The sequence below is a fragment of the Nestor notabilis genome, unplaced genomic scaffold, assembly GCF_000696875.1.
Source record: "Nestor notabilis isolate BGI_N333 unplaced genomic scaffold, ASM69687v1 scaffold2575, whole genome shotgun sequence".
In the NCBI taxonomy this organism is placed as follows: domain Eukaryota; kingdom Metazoa; phylum Chordata; class Aves; order Psittaciformes; family Psittacidae; genus Nestor; species Nestor notabilis.
In genome coordinates this window covers 27,705-55,411 of record NW_009930471.1, presented here as the reverse complement: position 1 = coordinate 55,411, position 27,707 = coordinate 27,705, and the positions used below count along the sequence as shown (strand labels likewise).

General features: G+C 36.7%; 1 protein-coding gene across 1 annotated transcript in view; it reads right to left on the bottom strand.

The window, feature by feature from the left end:
• Window positions 1-27,707, bottom strand: part of CPNE8 (copine VIII) — a gene marked incomplete at its 5' end in the record, with an annotated part of 57,357 nt that overhangs the window by 5,826 nt on the left and 23,824 nt on the right. The window contains 7 exons of the mRNA XM_010015398.1: window positions 1,219-1,276; window positions 4,665-4,767; window positions 7,891-8,018; window positions 10,569-10,750; window positions 11,375-11,421; window positions 18,736-18,797; window positions 21,570-21,623. Of these exons, the coding sequence (XP_010013700.1) occupies window positions 1,219-1,276; window positions 4,665-4,767; window positions 7,891-8,018; window positions 10,569-10,750; window positions 11,375-11,421; window positions 18,736-18,797; window positions 21,570-21,623 (634 nt within the window). The remainder of the gene's footprint in view (window positions 1-1,218; window positions 1,277-4,664; window positions 4,768-7,890; window positions 8,019-10,568; window positions 10,751-11,374; window positions 11,422-18,735; window positions 18,798-21,569; window positions 21,624-27,707) is intronic.

Here is a 27,707-nt window from a genome sequence, read left to right as displayed (position 1 = left end):
GACAGCCTCCAGAAGTAAAAAGAAGGCAGAATCTACATATCCTGACTGAATTAAGGGGAGTCTGGGCAAACCCAAGGACTGGACAAACAGGGAGAAAGGGAAAAGGCAAAGGAGGGGAGAGAGAAAAGTAAATAATGCACAATGAAAACTGGAATTCTCAGGGATAAAAATGAAGTTTGCACATTTCCCTTATATGCGTTTATGAAGATAAACCATCTGTTCTCATTGATTGTGGCATACAATCATCTGCACTGTATGTATCCACCTGGACAATCTCTTCAAGGAATAAGATACTTAGGATTATCACTAACACACCACTTACCAAAAAGCCTAAGAAAGTCAACACCCAATAATTTTTTTTTGTTATTTTTAATGCTTGTTTTCATGCTTTTAGAATATTTGTCCAAGAACTAAAATGTACAGTCATTAGTGACTATTTACATTATACATTTGGGGTAGTACTAGGTATGTTTCATGTACAAAAGAAGCCATACTGTCTAACCAGAAGTACTAGAATTAAAAACAAAGTAAGCGAGACTTTGAGGAATAGATATACAGGGAATGTCTATACTTCATAGTGCAGTGATATACATGATGGCACTTAATAAATTAGTCCAAATAATGGAGGCACCTTAGTGCTTAGTTATTGCAATAGAGAATGATGTTCCAGAACATCACATGAATGAGTATGCAAATATTCCTGGTTATTTCTCTCCTGCTGTAATATTCTCTTAATGCTGCAACACAGTAAGACTCACTCCCATTATCTAGTGAAACCCAGTTCAACCTGGATCACCTCCTCAAGTGTATTTATTTTTCTCAGTATTTTATTACTGTGGTAAGAACAAATGATCAATATTTCCAGTCAACTGACACTCCACTAGGCAACTACATATCCGCATTGAAGAAATTCAACATTACTTGAGCATACTTACTTTACTGTGGGGTTTTTTTTTCCACTCATCTTCTGGAGCTCTGTAAATGCTGAGCCCTCATATGGTTCTGTGACTTGTACAGAGAGCCTGAGGGGCTACACAGCTCCACATGGTAGCTTGTAGTCACACTGAGTTATCAATCAATCTAGCTGGAAATGTCAACAGTGCTTACTGCTGGTTCCATATTATGCTCTTCTAAGGAACAATATTTGTTTGAAAAGCCACATATTACTAAAATGTAAACAAATCTAAAAAGTTCTAGGAAAAACACTGGAACACTTACCATCAAACTCTGCTGGTCCTACCCCCACTATAATTATTGACATTGGAAGCCTTGAAGCCTTCGAAAGAAGCAGAAAAAGAGGTTTAATGCATTACATAACCTCTGCCAAAATATGTGAGATCTGAGGACTCTGAATAAAAACATGCAGACGTTATGTTTTAAAAACCATTTTTTTTCCACCTAGAAAGCTGAGGGGTGTGAAGTGTCTGCTTAAGTGGTACAAAATGTCTGGGATGAAGAGGGGAAGACAGATGATTATTTTATTTTTTCCTTATAAAGTCTTTGAATCACATGGGATTATAATTAAACACAACAAATTACATTAGGATTTAATACTGATATGACTACTGAGATGATGAATCTATCTTAGAAAATTCCTTAAGCTGACAGTGACTGCAAATACGTACCTAATGACAGTTTGACATTTATTTAAATGTTCTTTGCTTTTCTTTGATATTATATAGCTTCTTGGAACTATGTGACACTATCTTTTACACAGATCTTATGCCAGTTTTTCTCAAGAGAACAAATCACCTATTTAAGCAGTACGTATCTTATATTTCTTCCATGAATAAAATTTTACTCATGTCAGTCATTTATGCCACAAAGTAAACAAGGTATTGAACTGGATTCTGGTCAGATTTTTAATTTTACTTAATCTTCTTCATTCAATGGAACAAGGCAAAGATGACATCTGGCTTTTCCTGAATAAACTCTCCGTAAACCCTTTGAAATTATGAAGTCAGTAGTATAAATGTTGGATTCTCCTGCCCTGACAGTAGCACCAGATACCTGATAATTGCCAGAAGTAGTCTGAAACTGCCTCTGTTGAGGAGGGCAACAACAGAAAAAAAAACCATCTGCCAAATGTCAGAGATGACAACCATTTTTTATTGAGATATTCTGATGAACTGGGAAATGTCTACAGGCATTTTAAACAGGAGTATACTCTGGCCAAAAACCACGGAGGTACGCTGTCTGCTAAATTAAACTCTGCTTCTCTGAAGTCAGGTGGTTTTATAACATAGTATTGTATTTTTATTTTGGAATGTAAATAGTGTTTTTCTCCCTCATTTAAAAGATATTCTCATTTTAGATACAGCATCACCATTTTCCATTTCTCATCTGTCACAATACTTCATATAAAACTAACTATAAGCAGAAGACTTACAGTTAATTATTGTAAACATGCTATTTAAAACAATGAAAATACACTAATCTGTAAGTCACTATTTAATGATCTACATTGGTGAGGCACTGGAATAGGTTGCCCAAGGAAGTTGTGAATGCTCCAATCCTGAAGGTGTTCAAGGCCAGGCTGGACAGAGCCTTGGGCGACATAGTTTAGTGTGTGGTGTCCCTGCTCATGGCAGGGGGGTTGGAACTAGATGATCTTAAGGTCCTTTCCAACCCTAACTATTCTATGACTCCATGATTCTATGATTCTACCTCACTGTACATTATACGCTATATACTATGACTGCAAATTCATCACAAATTGTTATTAGTCAATCTTCCAGTTAAAATTTTGTAACAGAGTAAAGGAAAAATTAATAAACTGTTGTTAGTGAAATACTAATATGCTATTGAAGATAAAAGTGAAAGCTGCCTGGCCATGGTCCTGGGCAAACAGCTCTAGGCAGCCCTCTCGAGCATGGGGTTGGACAAGGTGTCATCCAGAAGTCCCTTCTAACCTCAATCAGTCAGTGATTCTGTGATTAAGGGCCATATATACAGCGTAATTCTAATTGAATTACAGTGCCCTGCATAAGTCAGTGAGTACAGAATATTTCCAAGACATGAAGGCATTTCTTGGAACAGAACACCTTCTGTTTTTCAGGTATTTTCTAGAATCATATTGCTTGATTGTAAAGAAAACATTCTTTAAAGAGATTCCTTCTCACACAGACATGGTATTATGTGATATAATGTATATGAAACAGTAAATGTCAAGGACAGCATAAAGACAAAGAGTTAAACTTCTGCATATAAGTGTTGGCATTTCCCAAATGACAGCATAACCTTTAAACAGTTTGGTAAAACAGAATGTGTCTGACATATATGTAATGAGATAGATGCCTAAAAGCACAATTAGTGTTAAAAAATGAAATATATTCTTCCTGAGTTTTATACATATCAGGCTGCATTGAACTTCATTGCCCTTTTTATTATTTTGGATAGTATTAAGACTGAAAAAACTGCTATTGAATAATATTTAGTTAGTTTTGTCATGGTATGCTGTGCTCCCACTTCAAGAAGCACACAGAAAGACGAATGCATCTTCATAAAAAGAAAAGACAGCAAATATTCCTAAACTTCAACTCATTCCAAGCTAACAACACATCTGCTGTATTTCCAGACAGTTGCAGACTAATAGGTATTATTCCTGGAAATGAACTATTACTGGAAACATGTTTCTTCTGCATGTCTTAGTGGCAAATTACTTAACCTTACAAGATACCAGCAACCTGACTTGCTGGTCTCTTACTTAACAGACTTCAAATTGAGGGGGGAGTTAAATTAAGAGCTGCACTTTTTTCACCATGGAGCCTTTTCATCACCTAACAGAAGCTCATCTAAAAGAAGCTATGTTCTAAACTTCTGGGCTAGACAAGAAGATGAACTTCTAAGCTTATCTCCTTCAAAAGTGAAAGTTGGTTTATCCTATTTTAATACTGGAGGCCGGAAGAGGAGAGGAAGTAAACTGGTACTTTCAAACACAGTTATAGCTTTGGGTGTGTATATTTCCCAGGTGGGCTGGCAGACTCCTTATTAACACATAGACTGTCTGTGTGCTGCTGGCAAGAACCTGAGGGCACCTTGCTTGCCAGTGGAAGACAGAACATTTCAGTAATATTTTCACGTGTACTCCACAATCTGGAATGTATTGAATCTCTACAGGAGGTTTGAAAGTGGGCCTTCAAAAATATGCTGCCTAATTCTACACTACTCATTTTGACATGATGCTTCATTATTTTAATGTAGGCACTGAGAAACAATTAAGAATTAAGAAAATCCTAGGAGACTATTTAGAAGGAAATCATATTAGTGGTATGTTTGCCATTTGAGGTCAGAAAGTTTGGGGCAGTTTTTACAAAGTGGGGGGACCAAAGCTGTCTGCAGTTACTAGAAAGATAAAGAACAGTTCACTATGAAAAACTGCATGGTGGGGTTTGCATTAGGAAGGAGGGGCAAGAAGCAGATGAACATACAGTACCTGAGAGAAGAGTACCGTTTCCCACAGAATACTATTTAATTAAGCTGAGATTCAAGTTTTGCTTTCTTTTTGTCTTTATGCACAATAAACTTCTGGTGTTTGGAAAAAAAATAGTTATTTATGGAACAAAGGTAGTGCCTGAAATATTAAATTATTTAGTTTATTGCCTGAAATATTAATTCACAGAAAATTAATCCTTTAAAATGTAAACACTTTTAGCAGAACTTACATTCACTATGGATTCTTTTGTCTGAGCCATATCAGAAATAACTCCATCTGTAACAATGAGAAGAACAAAATACTGGGAGCCATCTTTTACTGAAGCAGCATATCTAAGGGGAGAAAAACAACATTATAATAGTAAAAAAAGCCTTTATGCCAAGGAAATAATGTGAAAAGTAGCTGTATTTTAAAAAATTGACTACTAAGGACTAATAAGAAACCCCATGATACAGTGGATTTCAAAAGTGAAGACATTCATGATTAAGATGGATATTCCACTTTTAAATGAGAACATTAGAAAAATATAACTAATACAATATTGAAATTGATAATCTGCAACTGTTCTATCAGTGAAAAGTGGGACTGTATCACTACCAAGAGAAGCATGGACAGAATGTCCTTTACAGAATCATGAGTCATTAGAAAGTCTAAGTTATTTAATAGTTATTGCCTCTGGGGAACATAGCTTGGTATGAAAGGCATACATTAAAACTGAATGCTTGATTTTACAGCACAAGTAAAATTTATCAGGAATCAGCACACTGCATAAATATTTCTTTTGTTGTTGTTGTTATTATAGAAAACCAGGTTATTTGCTGCTGACCATGCTTGCAGATATATAGTTCACATTTATGTGCACACTTGTAAAATGGCTGAACATGCACCCTGCAACCCTGGCTTGTACCTTTCTACTACCCATAGATGTCCTTTCAAGACTCAAGCTTCCCCTGTGCTGTACATAAACACAAGACAAAACACACCCAGTGCCTTCCAGTCCCACTTCAGACAAAGGACCCGAGAAGCAACTGATCTTTGAAAATTGCAGCTTTTGAAGATTTGGAAAGTTCTGAAAACAGGGAGTCTGTAGCAGCCCCATTGAACTCTTTGGCCTTCAGACAGAAACTAAGACTTCAGTTCACATATCTTCAACTCCCAAGTGTCAAAGCATCCTATATAGTTAGAGAAGAATTTTTTGTGTGTGGAGCACACTGCTCCACTCATTGCTTCACCTGGCAGCAGCCAGTTCCAGCTTCCAATGAAGGCTCTTAAGGCTGTGAAGGAGCCAGATAGTAGAACCTTGTAATAAAAGTAGCAACGAGTAGTATGGAGAGCAGTACAAAACCAAAAAGTTTGTCTCCATATGAATAGTGTGGAATATATGTCCAAGTTCAGAATAGGAGTGTCAAAGAACTCACTGCGTTATTGGTCACTGAACATGAAAGGCCTGGGTCACTGAAGAGGATATTTTCTAATGACGCTCATGATGACTGCATGTGCTTAAGAGAATTCTGCTGTGATGTTACACAATGCATTTCCAAGCACGTACGGCCAATAAATGATGTGGTAACCACAACGTTAACAAGAGTTTGGAGGAATCTGTGTGAAATGTAATCTACAGCTCACAGTAAGACACATTTTTCTCCCTCTCTCCCCAAGATACAAATGGGTGGAGAAGCCACACAGAAAATGAACCTGTTCAACATTATCTATTTGCATGCTGGCAGTAGGGACTGATAGTTAAAATATCTAGATTATCAAGACCTACTGTGGAATACATTTTTGCTACCAGGCAGACTCTTATCTCAGTTTTTTTCCACAATGCTTCCAATGATTACTGCAGTGACATGGAATGATGAGAATAAAATAAAAATTCATTATCCTCTCTGAGCACTTAACACTGTCTACATACCTACACTGAAGAAATGGACCAGAAATTTGGTTATTTCAAATGTTCCATAGAATAAAATATTCTGAAGTCTTTTGTAAGAAAGATCTATGCAGAGGGTAGATGGCAGAAGACACAAGGCTGAATCTACTGTAGTTTAGGTAACTTTCTAGCCAGGGAAAGGATAATATAATCTGCTTAAAGAGCTTCTGAAATGTTCTGAGATCACAACAGGACAGTAATATCTGACATTGTTTCCAGAGATATCATTAGAGGTTTATTTTTAAATAGGAGGGATGTAGGAAGAAGAAATTTCTTTGAAGTTGAAGGAGGGTTCGAAGAGTAACTCCAGGGTAGATCATAATTTCTAGTACCATGTCCATGAGAGTCAATAGAATAGCCAAGAAACTACACCTTGAAGGAAAATGATGCTACTGGGAACTGGACTGGTACACGGATTGTATTAAGGATGATCATGCAGTAGAAATCTTCATGAAGATATTTAGCTTTTCACTATAATGTAGTGTGATTTGTTAGCAGGAGTTGTTCCCAAAGTTTGCAACAACTTGATATTCAGACAACTTGATATTCTTCAGTGTACGAACTACAGATGTGGGTGACAGGCTTCTGCAATTCTGCCAGAGTTGACAAATATTCCTGAGAAACAACTGGTGAGAAAAGGAACTCAGTTTATGCCAGTGCTTTGATGGTACTTGATCAAGATTTTCAATTTTAGCAATGAACAGGTGGCTTGAGGTTAATTGCTAAATTCTGAATCAGCTCAGCTGATACGACCAGTTCCAGAGAAGAAGAAAGAGCCAGGACAGTAAGGGGGTTAGATTTCCAGTTAACACTGCTAATGCCAACACTCAATGCCACAAATATGGAATCCAGCTGTCATAACAATTGGCATACTCCCTCACAGTCTGAAAACAACTGGAGAGAGCCTGTCAAAGGAAAGATTAAAAGGAGAGAGTGAGTTGTTAAAGACAAGCAATGGAACATACATCTACATAATCTGAATGGTGTGATTCAAAGATGGAACAACTAATCCTAACGATAAACAAATGAAATGAGCTATCTGGCCATGCTGGGGTGCACAGAAAAGCTTTGCACCATAGGGTTTGCAAATCAGTTTTCATTGGTCTGTTTATGTTTTGGTCATTTGAGATTAAAGGAACCACACATGCCTAAAAAAAATGCATTTTAAAATTTTTTGATAGATTTATGTCTTTTCTGTGAAGCAAAAATTCTGTGCCCCTGAAGGCAAAAATGGAACATGGCAGAGTGAGCTCACAAAAATGGTCTTTCCTTTTGATTTAACATGGGCTGGATCAACTGGATCACTTGCATTTACTTCTAAGCAGTGATGAAATTCTTCAAAATACTAGCACATGGTCTTCAAAGCTACTCAAAGATACAAGTTAATTGTATTAGACTGAATAAGAAAAACAACTGTAAATACCTTTTTAAATGTTTAGGATCATGTAGCTGTTGTTAGCCTTTTATATGTGACAGTTATACTGACAATAAAAAGTTTCTGCAAAGTACCTGTTGTGATGCTTACCTGGCTACATGATTAATTACAGGGGCAAAGTTTGTTGGTCCATAAAGCTGTACAGATTTTAGACTCCTGTAATATGCCTCCATTACACCATCAATTCCATGGCAGTATGGATTTTGAGGGTTTCCATTCTAATGAAAATAAGAGATGATTAATCACTAAAATTAATTATGAAACAAAAACGATGTAGGTTAATGAACACTACCCAGTGCACATTTTTAAAAGGCAAAGACCTAAGCACTCTGGGATCTATTCAGAGATTTTATTACAAATACCCAATATCACTGTCATGGCTGGCTGGGAGGGTTAACTGCCTAGAGAAGGAGGTTCTAGCAGCCTCATGTTATATGCAGTCTAATCACTGGAACTGGTTCCTAGGCAGAAATACCACCTTAAGTGGAATTAAACAGTCTTTCTCACATGCAACAGCAACAGGCATTTCCCTGTGTGGTTTTAAGGTACGAATTACAGGGCAGATGTAAAACTGGAATATTGTTCAGGAACACAGTTCAGGCTCAAAGATTTCTTACTTTAAAAATGACCAAAAAAAAAAAAGAAAAAGAGAAAAAGGTAGCCAGATACTGATGTTCATACACTATGTGAGTACAGGCAAATGTCCTGGTTTCAGCTGGGATAGACTTAATTTTCTTCCTAGCTATAAACTCTTCATTGTTTTGGTACAATGTTTCTGCATTGGAAAATTGATTTTTGAGCTGGTATAAAACAGATGAAGAACGGAACTTATTCTTTGGGAACTCACTTACATGGCTGTAACTGTAAATTCTTGAGGCAGGCATTTTATTATCTATCTCCATAATGACTCTATAATGGGATGCCTATTTATAGATGACAATACAAACATATAAACTAAATCCAAGATTAACAATCTATCTCGGGCCATACAAATTATCTATGTAAGGCTTCAAAATCCTGACCTTCATGTGCCAACACCCCATTGGCTTAATGTGCCAGTATCTTCTTCTGAGGTACAGTATACCTCCCCGAAAATCTAGAAAAGCACAGGGGGGTTTTCACTGAATTGATCTAGAACGTTAAAAGAGAGTACTGAAAACACTGCTTAGCATTAAATGTGAGACACCTACGTATGTTTATATATGGAGGAAGGAAATAAAGACTTTTTCCTCTGTAAAAGCACCACAGTGCCTCATGAATTAATCAATTCTAGATACACTTTTAAAACTGAAAGTAGCCAGAAATAAGCCTGCTGTTTTAATAGGCTTAAAGATTATAGGTATCGATGTAGTTGAATTTGCTACATGAAAGTCCAAGCAAAGTCTGTGAGTCAAATGAGTATCTGCAATTACACCTGTTTTAAATTATTATCCATGTGGAAAATTACTATCCACTGTTTTCTAGCACAGGCTGACTGAAGAAATACACATCTCCAATCGCCAGTCTTTCTCCATGTCTTTGCTGCTATCTAATTAAAACTTACCTGATATACCTACAGTTGCTGTAATTCTGGCAACTTTATCCTACTCAGAGAGGAAAAAAACCTCAGAACAAGCAAGTAGACAACATCCACACTAATCACAAGCATCAGTTATAACACATTAACCTTTCTGGTAAATCCTGTTAAGATTTTAGCTTTGTAATTTAACTGGCACATGGACCAGTCTCAGATTTGTTCTTGTATCTCAACTTATAGTCCACTTAGTTATCTCTATGTCTCTGAACTAGCAGTCTGTAAAAGATATAGAGATCCCAGAAAATTATAGAGAACAATAACAACAATAATGAAGGATTATCTTGGATCATGATTTGCTTGCTTCTTAAAATAGATCAGCTTCAATCTGAAGTCTTTCAAGCATCTGTTTCTCATGCTGCTACAGCTGAGGTTAAAGATGATTATTTTTCTTGATCATTAATTTTGGCCTATAGGGACTTCTTGGCTCTGGATTTTTCTCAGTATCTTCCCTATGGTGAAAAATTTTGAAACAGTCTTTTATACAGAAGAATTAGCACATTATCTGTTCTTTACTTGCCCAGTAACTGCTTAAGACTCCAACCTTAACTCCCAAAATTTTGTTGTAGTAAAGAAATTCAAACAATGTATAGATATTTATAGATTTTTGACCAGCAGGTCAAAGGAGGTGATCCTGCCCCTCTACTCTGCTCTTGTGAGATCTCACTTGGAGTATTGTGTGCAGTTCTGGTGTCCTCAACATAAAAAGGACATGGAGCTGTTGGAGCAAGTCCAGAGGAGGCCACGAGGATGATAAGAGGGCTGGAGCACCTCCCGTATGAAGATAGGCTGAGAAAGTTGGGGCTGTTCAGCCTGGAGAAGAGAAGGCTGCATGGAGACCTCATAGCAGCCTTCCAGTACCTGAAGGGGGCCTATAAGGATGTTGGGGAGGGACTCTTCGTTAGGGACTGTAGTGGTAGGACAAGGGGTAATGGCATGAAACTTAAACAGGGGAAGTTTAGATTAGATACAAGGAAGAAGTTCTTCACAGTGAAGGTGGTGAGGCACTGAAATAGGTTGCCCAAGGAAGTTGGGGATGCCCCTTTCCTGGCAGTGTTCAAGGCCAGGTTGGACAGAGCCTTGGGTGATATAGTTTAGTGTGTGGTGTCCCTGCTCATGGCAGGGGGGTTGGAACTAGATGATCTTAAGGTCCTTTCCAACCCTAACTATTCTATGATTCTATGATTCTACTTACCAGTGCAAATTCATGTGATACTCTTCCATCAGGAGGCAGTCTAGCTCCAAAACCTAGAGCTGGGAACATTTTATCACTGTCGTAGTCCTGAATTATTTCTCCTACTGCTTTCAGTGCCATGCCATAAGCATTCAGCTGATAAGGATTCATGTAGTGCAGTGAAGTAGGCTGTGACGGGTTACCTGTTGGAGCAAGGACCAGATTTACTTTAAAACTGAATCACTGCAGAATTTTCTCTTTCAAAAATGATAGAAACCTACGAAAGCAGAGACTGAAAAGATCATGAAAAGAAAAGTAACTTATTTCGTATATGCATAACTGTGGTTGTATGAGGTAAAAATGCAATGTTTTTTAGCAGGTTAACAGTAGTATCTGTAAACTTTTTCAGCATGGAAAGGGCAGCAAGCAATTGTGATTAGATTCATAAAGTTTTGTCTTTTTATAATATGATATACACTTTTAAGATGAAATTTACAAAAGTATTATCACATTCTGAAAGCAGCTTTGGAGGAAGGTCAAAACTTATCTCTGCTTCACCCCACTTCAGCCCCACTCCACTTGAAACTCTTTTCTTTTGCCCTCTCAATGGGGTCTTCTAAGTTAGCCAGTTTTCTCCAAGCAATTAATAAAGAAAAAAAAATCAGAAAATACACAAATGTTTTCAAACTGCTCCTACTTTTTCAATTTTATATGTAGCAATAATACAACAAAGCAAAATACCGATATAGATACATATGCTTGCACATACACACACTTAAAACTGAACACATTACATACATACACAAGGTATTTCTTTTTATTCTTACCATTTGAGGCTGTGAAATCAATAGCAACTGTGAAATTGATTTGGGTTCTGTAGAAAAAGCAAATACAAATCTTATTAACAGTTGTACTGTTATGTGAAAAAATAAACAAGAGATAGTAAGGTTGGTTGTGGACAAACTGTGGGACACTGACTTTCTAATACAGTAAATAAACACTGAGAAATCTCTTTTATAAGGTTCCAGCCAAGAGCTACACAACTCTACTTTCTTATTCTTATTTCTAAACTCTACTACTTTATTAGCACACTGAAAACAGTTACTTTACTCCATCCTTCCTTTTTTTTCATTGTTTGTGAAAAATCCTAAATCCTTTATAAGGTTATGAATGTCCATAAACATTATGAATTCAGTTTCAACAGAAATACTAATTATTCCTTGGACATATTTTAGCCCTAGTCATGGAAGAATTTGTCAAGGGAAGTAGGTTTTTACTAACCTGCTCCTTTTAGCATTAAGAAAACTGTGTCTTCAACCAGAACATGTTTCAAATCATACTATGCATAAAATCTTTGGACAGGATATCATAGGTTTTGGCAGTGGATTTCTTTCATGTAAACATAGTCACTACTTCAGGTAAGTGTATCAAGGTAATTCTTGGAAGACAAAAGTAAAATCTGGAAGCAGGAATACAAAGATCTGTATTTGGAGCAGTAGCTTAACAAAGCCATTATTCTGGATGGATCAGCTGTTAGCATAGATTTATTGTTAAAAAAAATAATTATTAATGGACTTTTACAGAGTAGCAATACAACTAAACACAGTTCTGTTCTGCATCTTCCTTCAGGACAAAATACTGTCATTCTGGGGCTAATCTCTCTGCTAGTAAGATTCTATCAGGAAAAAGAGTTTGCATGAATTTGCTCAGATTGAGTCTTTTACATCTCCCTTCAAATTTCTGCCTCTCAGTGTGTGCAACAATGAACTTAATGAGCAAAAATTAAAGCTCTTTGAAAGTTACTGAACAGATTTAACTCATGCACATTCAGATTAAACATCAACAATCCGACACCTGGCCTTGCAGTAGCAGTTTTGCTGCTCACATAACCTGACACGGCCAGAGAAAATACTGGTTATTTAAAAAAAAGCTGGGTATGAAAAAAGCAACTAACATGGAATGACTTTATAATTCTGATCAAGACTAAAACAAACTAAGCTAGGTTATGGACTGTCTCCAAAATGTAGTAAAAGCCTACTAATGCTCACAGTATCAACGTGGTCAGCCTGGAATATTTCTAAATATGCTGTGGCCTCAATATGGACAATGGCGGAAGCTGCTGCAATCTCTGAGAAGACCTAAGGTTTATAAGAGAAGTTTACTGTCAATATTTCTGCATTATGCTTCATGCAGCTTCACCAAAAATTTTTTAATGGCATGACAAGTCAGATTTAATTTGTTCCATTCCTAAATGTCAGGCCCTGTGGCTTGTTAATCACAATGCCTTTCTACACTGTCAGTTAGTTGTAAGAATAAAGATCCTAAGAAATGCGCGTCAATTAGTTTTCTACCACCATCACTACAGTGTGCAGAAAAATTGTCCTCGTTAGGTAAGAAGAGGTTAGGAAAAACAACAACAAAAAAGTCTAATACAATACCACTTCTATATTTATTTATGCTTACAGTCTCTGTTGGCACTGCTAAGCAAAACTGCTTTTGGGCTATAATCTGGCTGCACTTAAATTTTAAGGGCTTTGGTGCAGTGCAATGTTTGAAGAGTAAAACAAGACTCCTTCAAGCATTACATGTCAGGTACCTCAAGTACAAGTATCTTCAGCATGCTGAAGATTGTGCCAATGGGGAAAAAAAAAAACCTCAAACAGCTTTTCCTCAGCATAAGAACAGCAAAACTTACTTGTAAGCTCATTTCCTGGATCAGCTATTCTGATCCAATTGTTAAGAAGAAATAGAAAAAGATAAAAAGGAAAATGGCTAAAAAGAGAAAAATATTAAAATAACATCTAATGGCAAAAAAAGAAGAAAGTCCTGTGACTACAGGTAATAAATAACAACATCAGTTTCTGAAGTATTTTCTCAGAGTGGTATATCTGTATTATATTGCTCCAGATATTCTAGAACCAAATTATTGCTACTGGTAAACTAGAAAAACTGTCTTTCCCATTTACAACCCACTGTAATCTAGATGATTTTTGTCTAAGCAGAAGAGCATATATATCACAGTAGCTGCAAGTTTGACAACTATAAAGATCATGATATAAAATAAGATTGAAACAGATGTCTACATCTCTAGAATTTGTTTCCATCTGCATGTACATTTCAGTGATACCGCTACAGAAAAACATGGGAGAACTTAAACCAATTACTTGATCTCAAAAATGTATAGATGACTGTACATAGATAAGATTTCAGTTTCCTAAATATAGCTTCCTAATGCTATTTTAAAGCCCCCAGTGTATTTACTATACCATGGAAATTTTCGGGAGTTTAAAATGGCATTAAATGCCTGTATAGTTCAGGGAACCAGATCCCACTCTTAACAAAGCTGTCACTTTGCATTATGGACTCATGATCACAGAGAACACCATTTGTGTCTTACAGAGAACTATGAAATCCAGAACAAAACTCTGTCAGGGCAAACCTGCAAACCATGACCACCCTATGTTTACAATGACCACTTTGTTTCATGTATCACACAAAATATGTATGGAGAAAAGGAGGCTTCAGGAAGACCTTATCGCTCTCTGTAACTGCCTGAAAGGGGGTTGTAGCAAGGTGGATGTCAGTCTCTTCTCCAAGTAACATGCCATAGGACAAGAGGAAATGGCCTCAAGTTGCACCATGATAGATTTAGGTTAGATATTAGGAAAAATTTCTTCACAGAAAGGGTTGTCAGGCATTGGAACAGGCTGCCCAGGGAAGTGGCTGAGTCACCATCCCTGGAGGTATTTAAAAGACGTGTAGACATGGCCCTTAGGGACATGGTTTAGTGGTGGACTTGGCAATGCTGGGTTAGTGGTTGGACTTGATCATCTTAAGAGTCATTTCCAACCTAAACAATTCTGATCCTATATCAGAAACATGCCTCTGAACATGATCTCATGGAAAAGAGACATGGAATCCAAAGTTACACAAGGCACCAGTGTCCTCTGAGGAAAGGAATAATAAATTGCAAAAGGTATTAAACACAGGTCAACCCTTGTTGTCAAAATTATCAAAATGCAATTAAACCTTTTTTGAACACAAACCTGGGTCTTTCAAACAAACAATTTAACTTCAAATTAATACCATTAGAAAAATATTTTCAAAAGCAGCTGTAATACTGTGAATGTGTGTTTTGTGTTAAAGATTATTAAGAAAAGCTATTAATTTCTTTACCATTTGACAAGGACTGAAACAATTAACCAGCCATAACTAAAAAATTAATCCAGGAAGACTAATTTAAAAGCTGTATGTCATGAAAACATCAGATACTACTACATTGGAAGCCAAATGAGATGCCTAGGAAATTAATCCGGATGACATTTCAAGAAGTGTTTTCACGGTAACACATATTATTCTAGAACCAAAATAAATGTAATGAATACAGCTGAAAGTCCATTGTCCTCCTTTTATTTCTACTACATGCTTTATTTCTTTTTAATACACTAATTGTTAGGTTGTATCAACCACATATTATTAGGTTACTGGTATTATTAACCTGTTACCCTTCATCAACAATTACCTATATTTTAAATAGGATTCTTGGTTACTGTATTTTGTGGAAGGGACATCAGCTGAAAAAACCTTAATTCAGAATAAAGACATTCAAAATTTAAAACAGCTTATAAAATTAAGGTCCTTGACACAAATTTAGGTGCCTGATTTAATGACGCAGATTTTAAAACACATCAAGAGAACAAAACTTCTGTTTCTGATAAGGAAAATTCTTCGCCTAAGGCTGCATCCTTTCTTTTCTAGCTGTGTAGTTCTCCAAGGAGCCACACTAAAAGCTCATGATACTTGCTACACAAGTGATGTTGTGAGGCCATGAAGTTTTGCACAAAAGCTGCTAAAACACTGTCACCTGGCCAGACAGGCTGAGCTGCTCAATGTCCCAGCCCAAAGGAGAACTCTGGTAGAATATCCAAGCAGAGCAATGTGCCTTATGGATTCAGAGCCTGACAGATCACTACTGCTCTGACAGTATTTAGTTGATATAGAAAGACATGATCCATTTGATTCCTGGACAGGTGATTTTACCCTATACTACCATGAAAAATGAAGAAAGTATCTTAAAAGGAACAGTAATCTTCAACTCACGATGACAGAGCAGCCATTTTGTGCGTTTCTTTGGGACAGCAAGACAAAATCTATCATCTTTTTACTAACAGCTCTATCATCACTGATATACATAAGCCTTGATGTAGCTTTTGATTAGTCTTGATAACATTTGTAACAATTAGGGGTTTTTAAACAGTACATTGGAAGGAAGTATGAATTTCCTCCTGCGGCTTCGGAGTGACAACCAGCTGGTCTGTTAGCAGCGGGAGCTGTTGAAGGTTTAAGGACCACTTACTGCGCAGAATTCTACAATGGAGCTAATGGAGTAACTAACACTACCAAGAGGCTGCATCTTCTCCATGGCATTTAAGTCCCCAGTGACACTTATTTTATGATTTCTCCTTTGCAGATGCTTGTTTGGCCAAATGCTGTATTAGGGAACATTTTTCTGACAAAGGCTCTGCAAGACCTTGCTCTTACATAGTCTTATTACTCCTTATTATTCTCCAAGGACAGAAGAAATACATGGTAAAGCCTCTAAAATGTGTAGTTACAGCAGCCATTGCTTCCTAACTGTATCTCACACCAGGTGTCCTCTGAACATCAAATATGCATGCCATTACATCATATAGTTGGATGAAAATAGCTGTCATGAAAGGAGTTCTAAATTTCCATTTGACCATTAATGATTAAACACAGTTCAGTTAAAAATATATGTCCAAAGTCCTTAGAATTCAAGCAATGTGTGAGCGTTCATTTCCAAACACCTGGATGAAGGGAAGACTTTTAACAGGAAGGGAAGAAAACATTTCTTCTTACCTTCCACTAATCTGGGACAGAAGAGATGACAATATTTTTGAGTTGTACAAAGATTCAGCTTATTGAATTTTATTGATTTACAGATGGCTAGTGTAACTTGGTAGCTCATGCCCTATTCTAAGTCAAAGAGGCTAGGAAATTCTGCTCAGAAATATCCTTTCTGTCCACTGAGTCTTGCAGCTTTTTGCCTCCTGATCTCTCATCCACACAAAACCAGAGCAGACTATGAACTGTTTGACAGTCATTCCTGTAAACCAGGATAATTTCAACTGCATTCCTCTCCAAGGCCTTACACCTTGCATTCCTGAGCTTATCCATATATTTGCAGGTATTTTGATAGGAATATGTTTTTCACTGGTAAGTGGCAGGAGAAATCAGATTTTGGAATACACATTAATTTTTAGCACAATGTACCTATTTCAAACGTGGGAAGGTCAGTGTGGCAAAATATGTGATTAAGTATCAAGATGTAAGCAAAAGTCAGCTACTGTGATGTAAGATTCTTAAGATGTAAAGTGGACACAAAAGAGACATCCACCTCTTTCCTGCTACACTGCTATAAAATCCAGTGTTATGTAGTAATATGGGATTAGAATTTCTGGACAAACTTCTATTTCATTCTTCAGAGCTTTTAAAAAACCCAACAAGTCATACTGATGACACTGATAATGCAATATCCCAATTAAACAGATGCAGACTCAACCCACAAATGAAATTAAGACTGTAACCCCAATTTATCACAGTTAAAGCTGTCAAGATTTCCATTAAATCAGTATTACTTCTAGACACCTCAAATTAATTACAATGAAAGTTCTGAACATGAAGTATTTCATAAGCATCCATTTATTGAAGAGTCAATATTATGCCTATTGCAGAATCAGTGTTTTCTTACCCTTGTCTAGCTAAATGGAAGAAAACCAGGGAACTAAAAAAAACAATTTTGAAGGACATGATGGGAAAACAGACTGATTAATGGTGAAATCTTCTTTTCCCCCTTTCTTCATAGTCTGCCAACTGGACTGCAACTGATATGTAGTAGTATTAAATGAGATAAATGAAGGAAGAGAGAAGCCGAGAGAATGAGCCTGAGTCTCAGCCTCCTGGTCATGTTTATAAAACTGTATAGGTTGCAGAAAGGTAACATTTTATACAAGTACTTCTACAGTATTCACTGGCATGTAGACAGAAATAACTGTATGAATCACTAAACAAGATTCTATATGAAATAATTAGACAATAAGCATTAATGTTCTGCTCATACTTATAAGCACAGAGCATTCTGCTGAATTATATCTCTATAAAAGAGCAGAAAACCCCTTAAATGGTAATTACCATCACAGGTCGTCTCTGACTTGCAGTTACAGAGATATACACAAAATATCAGTATAGAACATTAGAGGTAAAAAACTGTTCGTGCATTTGTGCATACATATACTTCATTCAATACAAACTTCTGGCAAACATGCTTCTGTTAAAGCCCACAACAGGAACATAGGATTGCCACTGTTGGGAACAAAGTCAAAGCCCTGTCTTGCTACTGCCAAAATACAACACAGAGTTCCTTTTCAGTTCAACTGAAGACTGGTTGAAGACTGGCACAAAAAAAGTAACTTCTTTCTTCATAGGTAATCAATGCTCTAAAATAAATGTGGGATGTATATTCAGACGGTATGCCTCAAAAATCCATAGTAAGTGCCTAGGAAAATGTAACAAAGTTTTTTCATTTATCACAGAGAAGAATTGTGTTCTGGCAGGGAGATTAAGAGCCTGAGGAATTCCTGAGATTCAATCTAGGCATGTTCTAGGATAAGCCATGCAATGCTTCTGTCTCTACTTCCCTTTTGGGAAAATGACAATAAATGAGAAATTGAATGTGTTACAAATTTTACATAATTAATATTGAAAATATGCCTTTGAAAGCAAAAGGCTCTAAATAAACGCCAATATTGAATACACCAAAGGTCAGTGTAATCAGAAGAAATAAACTAGCATTTTACTAATTTTATAGTATCTAGGTAATTCCTTTTCAGTTAATCCAACTTTCACTGGCTGATCAGAGGTCATTACTCAATCTCAGTGTTTTAGTACCAACACCGATTCCAACATTTTAAGCAAAGTTCCATAGCTTAATTTACATCAGTAACTGTCTGCAGGTTTTACGTAGGAAAGGACAGCCTCTAAAATGAGGAAACAATACATCTCTTTACAGATACTACTCAGAGTCATCATATGCAAAGTACATACACAAATTGTCAGTGAATTACATTGAGATTGTGAAAACAAGAAAGGTTTGTTGCCAATCACATACCCGCCTTTAATATAGTCAAGGAATGAAACTTCTGTTTCAATTAGGAAGGAAAGCAATGTTACCTGAAAGCAAATAAAAGACAGTCAGACATGAATTGTCATTTCCCAGTTGAACAAGTAGAGACATAAGCACAAAGTGTTTGGAGCTCTGTCCTTAAGACAAAATTTCCTACAGTATTAGGGAAAAAAGATTAAAAAAAATGAAACCATTTTGATAGGCAGTTCTTGAAAGACAAATTTGGAAGTCTACTACAATTGTTTGTTGGGGCATTTTCAAGCAAAAGTTAAGGGATAGAAGATTGCGTGCCAGGGCAGGTTACCACATGCACGTCTTCTGATCATGCGGACAGTGGCCTGAATGTGTTACTGGCATTTTCAGCACTTGAGTCCCGGAAGTATAAAATCAAGTGGAAAAGATCCAGCATTTAAGATCTTCATATACCACACATCATTTATGAAGCAAATAATTAAATCCAAATTATTTTTGTTTTATTTACAAAGTGACACAAAACTCACAACATAAGTGCCTCAGTCAGTCAGTGAAAACTAAGTAACTACTCAAAGCAAATTCACTGATAATGATACATGCAATAAAAAGGGGGTGGAAGTTTGTCATGAAATTTGATTTGCCGCCAACTACAGCAAAATATAAAACCTGAAAATATTCCTATGTTGTAAACTTGGACTAAGAATGAGGTTACAGGCAGCAATTTTGCCTTCCATCCTACTTCCTTTGTCACAGGTTCTCTGTGAGTCTTAGTGACTTCCAAAGTTTAAAGTGATCAAATTACCCTTCCAGCTGAGATATGACGACCATATATAGTTACATATATATATATGTATATATATAGTTCTACCAGACTATCAGTAGCATAGTCTTGCATGTAAGATTGAAATTTTTATGTGATTTCCCACTGGACACAGTCATTTTAATGGTTCATCTGTTATTACAATTGGTCATCTTGTTTCTAACTAGTTAAAGCTAACGTTTTCAGTGAATCTGATTTAAAAAGGTAAAAAATGCAAACAGACAACACCCCAACACCCTTTCAAAGTGGCCAAAGTGTTTACTTCCATACAGACAATACCAATGTTCCAAATTTTATATGGTGAATTTTACATTACGCTACTTGGCATTGTTCAAAACTCACCATGTATTCTGAAACATTTCTCCTTAGTATGTCATTTGGTTGTCTGAATTTAAAATGACCCCTTAAGTAATAATGAATTGATACGGCTACTGTATGTACACTGTCCTTAAGAGCAGCAGTGAGATAGCAGTCAGTGATAGATATCCACTTTACTTAAAGTTCTCCAAAAGCCAACTCCTATTAGGGAGAATGACAATGATGGTCTTGCTACCTGGTTTGAAAATTTAGAAAACTGTAGGATAAAGAATTATTGGGTTAATGACAGGGAGAAAAAAACCCTGCAAGCAAATACATAGGAAAGTGACAATTTGGAAATGCATAAGGGAAGCCTGAAGAACTAACAGAAGTAAGGGCAAATGGATGTAAAGAGGACTTGATAAAGAAAAGACATTACAAAACCAGTACAACACTGGTAGAGAATGAAAGAGCAAAGAAAATTGCTAACAACTGTTGATTGGAAATTTCCATATAATTTGAGACAAAGGCTAACAGGACACAGTTGATTCTGTCTGTTCAAATGTGACTAAAATATGTTCTTTCAAATGCAGATACATGTGAAGGTGTTAATTCGGTTTCAAACCAAATTCAACAGGAAAATTGAACATGTGAATGCATTTTTTGCTTTATTGTACCCTAAGCCAGATTTCATACCATTTTGAGTACATTTACTTTTAGTATTGATTTAAAATAGTAATTTTTCATAAGTTTCTGACTCACTGATTTAGAGTAACAGAACTTTTACATATTAAATTGTAGTAAAAGGAATATGGAAGAAAAATGTTATCTAATGAATCAGATCTTGAATGGCAAATGTTCATGGACAATCTGCTTCTGCTTATTTTTTACAATTTAAAGCAGAGGTACAAGACAAGTTTTTATTTTCCTACTGATGAACAGACTTATACAAGAATGTGAGAATGACAAAACATTCCTTCAAGGCAGGAGTTCAGAGTTAAAGTAGCCCTACTGACTTCAGTGGAACTGTTCATGTGGAAAAAACCCCACATGCTGGATGTTTCAAAAAATACATCTTACATCTGATTAGTTTTGCAATATACAATTCTCCAACATTTCTCTTCATTTTTTTTAAATGATATTTTGAACATCATGGATGCCAGAACATGGAAGCTGAGAAATTGCTGAGGGGAATTATTTGTATTGCTAGCAAATGGTTCATAAAACAGACTATGGAATCTGAACAACAGGACATTAAACTCTCATCCCAAACTGAACTAACAGATTTTTTAACATCAATCTACAAAAAATGTTGACTCATTTTGGTTTAGCCATGATAAGCACACTAGATTTAATGATGCTAATTCAGCAGTTAAACTTAAGAAGAAAACTGACTTCTTAAAGTCCATCTATGTTTCAGATAAATAAAACATATTTATTAGACTACTATTATTAATAGTCCAATAACTTCAGTCCAATAATAGTCTAATAATTTCAGTAATCTGACTGAAATTTTGGTATAACTTCTTTTGGAATTCATTGCACTTTTGGACAGAGCTTTTATCAGACTCTTTAATTTAAAAAAATCTGAAATGAATGCTGTATAACAGTAAATAATCTATTGTTGTGGCCTTCACAGAAGCTTCTATTCTAATCCTGTTAAATTACAAGCCAATTACGCTCTATTTCAAGATAAAAGCATCCAGTAACATAAAATATATTTACTTACTGTTCCAGAATTAACATATTTTTTCTTTTTTCCTTTTTTCTTTGGATTTATTACCTAGAAACACAGATACAAATATTAAAGCAGTATGATTTATGATTTAACATAAAGGTAAGTGTTAAGATACTTTCAAAGCAGAAAATAGTCTACTTTTAGAGGATTCTAAATTCATTCAGCATACTGTTTACTTATGCACCTCAGTTCTGGGATACAGGCATATCTGAAAACCAGTGAATTTATCTTCATGGTACCTGCTAGGTAAGCCAGTGCTGTTACTGACAAATAGGGGATAAAGAGTGTTCATTAAATCTGACTACTCTTTGAATTTTCACAAGATTCTGCCTTTTTCTGCATTCCTGATTCCAGTGTTTCAGTGTACTGTGTCACAACTTCTTCATCTCACAATGCACCTCTTCACATTCCCGTTAATCTGTTTCCATCTTCTTGGTATTATCTGAGAAACACGAGAGTTGTTCTGCTCTTAGTTTCTGTATTTGCTGCAACAGGATTTGGCTGACAGAAAGGGCAATTGCGGGGACAGATCATACTGTGCCTGAATGAAAACTAGTCAGTAACTTCATGAAAACAGCACAGACTACTACCTGACTGGTGTACAGGAGTTGTGGGGGCTCTGTGCACTCCCCATACTCAAGCATCTTCACAGAACTCACACCCATAAGATTTTTCACTGTAGCCACCAATAGATTGCTTCCCTTCTGAATACCTACCCATTCAAAGGCAAGTCTCAGTCAGTTTTATTACATACATATTAAAATGTACTCCTGCTTTTTCAAAAATAGCACATGGAATTTGGAAGCAAAATGTTATTTTGTTAATTACGTCGATCCATGATCTGCTATATAACTAGGAAACTCAAATCCTTGTGGCTTACTGCTGACTTTTGATGTAAGCTACTCACAGATGTTCTGTGAATGACAAGGAATGAAAACATTCCCAACTAAAATTTTAGTCATTTAACTGCTATAAAACATTTCAAGAATTTTGCCCGAAAATGTGAAAAAATGTAATATATATCTTCCAAAAATTCTCTCCCACAAAACAAAATGAAGGTACATTTAAAGATCATATTCCCTGTGCAGCACAGAACAGCTGTGAAACTTAAGGCACAATGAGGTAACTATCACTTAAGGTCTTCCCAAACAGGCTAAATGACAGCGATTCTTTCCTCCCCTCCAGTATGCCATGCAGTTATCTATTAAGTGTTCGTCACAGCTTTTACTGCCTTACACATACACAAACCCTTTAACACTTAAAAAACCCCAAGTAACCCCTGTTTCTCTTATTACCAGTATGACTGGTAAGCAATGGATTAAATCTGTGTAATGGTGGTTTATTAACAATGCAGCAATTCTTGTTGAACCACAATCTTAGCCAGAAAATGACTCCTGCTGAGAATTGCCCAGCAGAGGAAGATGAAGGTAACAGACTGCCTGCCTGCCCTGTGGCCCTTCATTCACAGCTCTCCAGAACCCAGTGGTCAGGCGTGAGGTAGCAGCATATTTCTTGCCAGCAGTCAGTAAATGCCAAAAAAGAGATTCATCTGAACTTTCTGCTTCAAGTAACTTGATAATAGGCTGCTTAGAAATTGCTAGGAAATGCACTAGAGCTTGGAGTGAAATACATGGGAAACAAGGCATCTATCTGATCAAAGATTAATTGACAGGTACTATAATTACTATAATATTTATGTGGGGTGTGTGTGCTGTTTGGGGTTTTTTTATATATTTTGTTTTGTTTTCTCAGATTTCAGGTAACTATAAATAAATCAAAGTCTCACACCCCTGCAGTAACCTAGGGAGATATGTGAACTTTTACCCTTTAAAAAAAGGTCAGTTGAAAAAAGCTTGTTGTAGCAATGTTTCTTCTGAAAATATGGGGTTCCCACAAATTTCTCTACCTGCCTTGGGTCAGTTTGTAAATGCAAAACAATTAAGAAAGAATTTGACCAGTCTCTTTTGTTCCGATATTGCAAAGACAGATCAAGTAGAAGCAGGACCAAAGTACAGAAGATTGCAGTGTGGGGAGGCAAACATAAGATGCTCGAGAAATGGATGTTATTCATGGGAGTGAGATACTGATACTATATTCAAGAAACTGCAAAATCAATTAAGATGTTATGACAGAATATTCCTTGGAGGGTAGAAGTCATGTCAGTGATGCAACAGGAGAGGACATTTTCACTGCACGCAGTAATCTGTGTTGTGACACTATCCATAGGAAACCACTGTAAATTACCATAACTCTGGGTTGATCTTGGATCTAAATATGAAAAACCCCTGTGGCTTTCAGTTACCTTTGTCCTGCTTTGCACAGCAGCACCTCTGCTCATTTTTAAAATATAAGTGCAGTACATAATTGGAGCACCCTATTGCCCTATCTTGCATTAGTGCTTGCCTAAACCATCCTACGTGTGATCACCTGTATTAGGAACATGAAATTCTAGACAATACTGACATTTAATGGCAGTAGTCTGAAACCAATTAAAGGATAGCTTAAGGACTAACAAAGATCTGTACACCATACAGGAAAAAAACCACCCCAGGCTACAGCCACATGGGCTTGCCTTCTCATTATTAGCAAGAATATCATTCCATGAGGAATAAAAATTATATCTCAGTTCAGAGAGACACTGCGCATGCAAACTGGATGATGCTGGAACTCATGGTGCAAGTACTTCTAAATCCTTCAAAAAGCATATTCAAAAACCAGAAGAAGGTCTTAAGTATTTATTCTGAGGGACATAAGAGGTCTTGAAACGAAACTGCCTACCATGATGACCATGACTAATTAGCTGGATTTGTCTTACATCTGAATCACCCTTGGGAGAAGCAGAATTTGAAAGAAGTTCCAATTATGGGATTACGATTGTACTAAGGAAGATCTTGCAGCCAGGTGGGTCAGGAGTTTCACCAACCTGGACACACATACAAGTCTAAATTCAGCAATAGCCTCTCCTACCAGAATGGACAAAGAGGGAGTAGAAGCGCAGTCCTCAAGACAGCTAGTCATGGAACCACCTCAAAAGCAACTATAGCCCATATGAATCCACAAGTCACCAGGTGGCATCACATAGCAGAAGCACCTGTATTATGTGCAGTATAATTTGAAGGCAAATGAGCTGCTAATTTAAAAGAGTTGCTCATACTAACAAGACTATGTTAACAGGAGATTTGGTGGAAAAAGCTATTCCTGTTTTTTTGGATGGCACGTATGACCCTTGTTCATCTTGGGGAGCCTTAGATATTACTTTCTCCTGGGGAAGGTAGGGGTGAGAGGGATACATTCAAAATCTTGACCTCTGGTAACACCGGAGGTCAAGGATAGAGTCACTAAAGAAATACCAAGAAAAATATCCCACACAATGTCCCACGTAGAAGCTGGGAAGGAATACAAGAAAGAAGAAACTCTTTTAGAGACTTCCTAAACAACAGTGGAAAAAAATACTAGGTGCCTTATTTTTTTCTTCAAGTACTATGTTTGGTCTGCATTATATAAGTCAAGGGTTGAAACTGCTGATGCGGTAAGAGGACCTATTTTATGCTATTAGAACTCCTAGAGAGCAGGAGGGCTCTGTGTATGAAGACATTTTTCAAGAGAGGGCTGCTTTTTAACTAGAATTATCCTTCTGGTAATCAGACCTAGGAAGGAATGGGCATTTGTACTGTGGTATGACGACAGCAATCTGTTGCATGAGGGTAAGAGTCGGGGTCTAAACCCAAAAAAGCAAGGTTCCATAACCAAGGCAAAATGAAGGCAATTTCTAGTAGGATGCACTGTCACCTTTCCTATCTTTCCCTTAGGCACTCTGGCAGATGCTGTGTTTTCCTGGGTAATGTTCATTACTCAACTGAAACAAACAAAAGTTCATTAGAGGAGACTATAGCCTCTTCAAAGCGAAAGAAAGGAAAACACATCTAAACTCAAAACTGGACCATTCCTGTGTTTAATACTATTTATAAACTCTGAAAGGGACAAAAGATCTCATCAAAGGATCTGTCAAAGAGTTATCAGTCAGATACACTGTCTGGAAATGGTAAAAAAAGAAAAAAGCACATCAAAATAGTTTACCTATAACACACAGTTCTTTGGGTTCATGACTCTCTGATTTGAAGCACTGAATGTGAACTTCATACTCGGACTCTAAAGTTCCAAAGTTCCCCTGTTCCCACTGTATAAAAACCTTAGGACAATAAATACAGCACAGACTGTACCTTGCCTGCACAGTAGTTTTCCTGTGTTGTATGGATGCTCATATCCAGAAATGAAAGACAGCAAAAATGAGAACAGAATTGAGAGATTCAACAGAACAGTGAAGTTAAAAATAAAGATGACACTTTGCAAATCTCACTAAGTGAGGCTATAAAAGGCCTACAGAGCAAAACCTACAGATACAGCACTTCACCTTAAAGAAATTGAAAGTATCTGGCACAATTCATACACTTTGTCTATGAGCATGTGTGAGATGGAGGGTGCTAAAAACCTTTAACACACATGGCTGGAAATGTGCAAATGCAATAGCATGTACTTTCACACAGGGGAACAGAAAAGGTTCCTGGAATACACACGTTATTTCCATGTGAAATTGCTACTCATGAGCCCTTGCAGGGACTATCTCTTTATGGTGATACTGCTCTAATTAAGCAGACCACTGCTCCCAAACACCACCACTGCACTGGTATCATGAGACAGTTGAGGGGTTTTGTGTAAATGCATCAAGAATGTCTATCATCAGAATGGGGAATTAGATGCTTAGGTACTAAGCACTAGTTGTGTGCTAAGCGTTAGGCTACTGCTGGGTGAAAAAGCAACAGTAAAGGGAAACACAGGGTTTTGTACACACACACACACACGAAAGAGGTTGAACTTGAAACAATGCACATTGTTTTACCATGGGAAAGAAACCAATTCCTTCTACAGGAATTCTGGAAGACAACTCCAACTACACAACGCAATATAGTGCAGACACTTGACACAGACCTAGATGAGCCAGTATGTGTACACAGCACAGTGTAGGTAGATTTCCTCACTCTGGTCCTAAAAGAAGGATAACCATGTCATGTCAGCACCAGAACAGAACATTAGTAAGACATTCTAGGCAGAACTTACTAGCTCAGATGCAGCATAACTCCAGCTCACCTGTACTGCTTCTAGCTGGTGAGCACATTCACAGTATTTGAAGTTACAGTACTACACACTGTTACCTACTGAAGGTATCGCTGAAGTGATCTAAGTTATGTATAAAAATAACAGGGACTCAAAATGAAAATGAAATGCCTTAGATCTATAAAAACCATAAACTGGAGTTTAATGCTGCAGAACGTAAATCTCTCAGCAACAAAATAAATTTTAAATCTCTTCCTCCTATTACCTCTCCTTATTTAACACATTTTGAAAATTCATGACACATTTCTCATTCTAGACTAAGATTCTTCTGGAATATTAATTTAAAAATTAATTTTTTAATGCAGGATTCCTAATGCTTTTTTTTTCCAGTCAATTTTTTTGTGCCCAAATCTGGTATATTTTTTAAGGCCTCTGTCCAAAAAATAAAGATGCCAAAAATAAGTCCCTTTATGACACTTCAAGTTTATGCATCTTAATTTCTGTTTTCACAAACTCTGTGATTGCCTCTGAGAATAAATTACAGCACATTTTGATGATTCAATAACGTTTGATTTTGGAAAGTTTACTTTTCTGCAAAATCCCAATAATCTCAAACTAAATTAAGAAACCAGTCTTAAACTAGGGATTTATTAGATCCAACATAAACAAGCCTACACAATAAAACTCTATAACTGAATTGACAACTGCCCGTCCATCCCAGTAGTTGGCAGATATATGAATCCTAAACCAGAAGAGTGATGGAAAGATGGTAACTGACCACAAGTAAAAACCCTGCCAATAAATAAGATAAATTCTCTGTCACTTGTAAGCCCTGTATGAAAGCACTAAAGATTCTAAAGTCTGCACTTAAGATGAATGGCATGTGACTCTGCATCTGATGTAGGAATCACCAGATATTCTTTGGATAGGATAAAACAGCATACAACACATGTAGCAGTTGGCAAAAGAAATAAATGACAAATTGTTCATACACAAGTGGAGGTAACCCAGTATTTG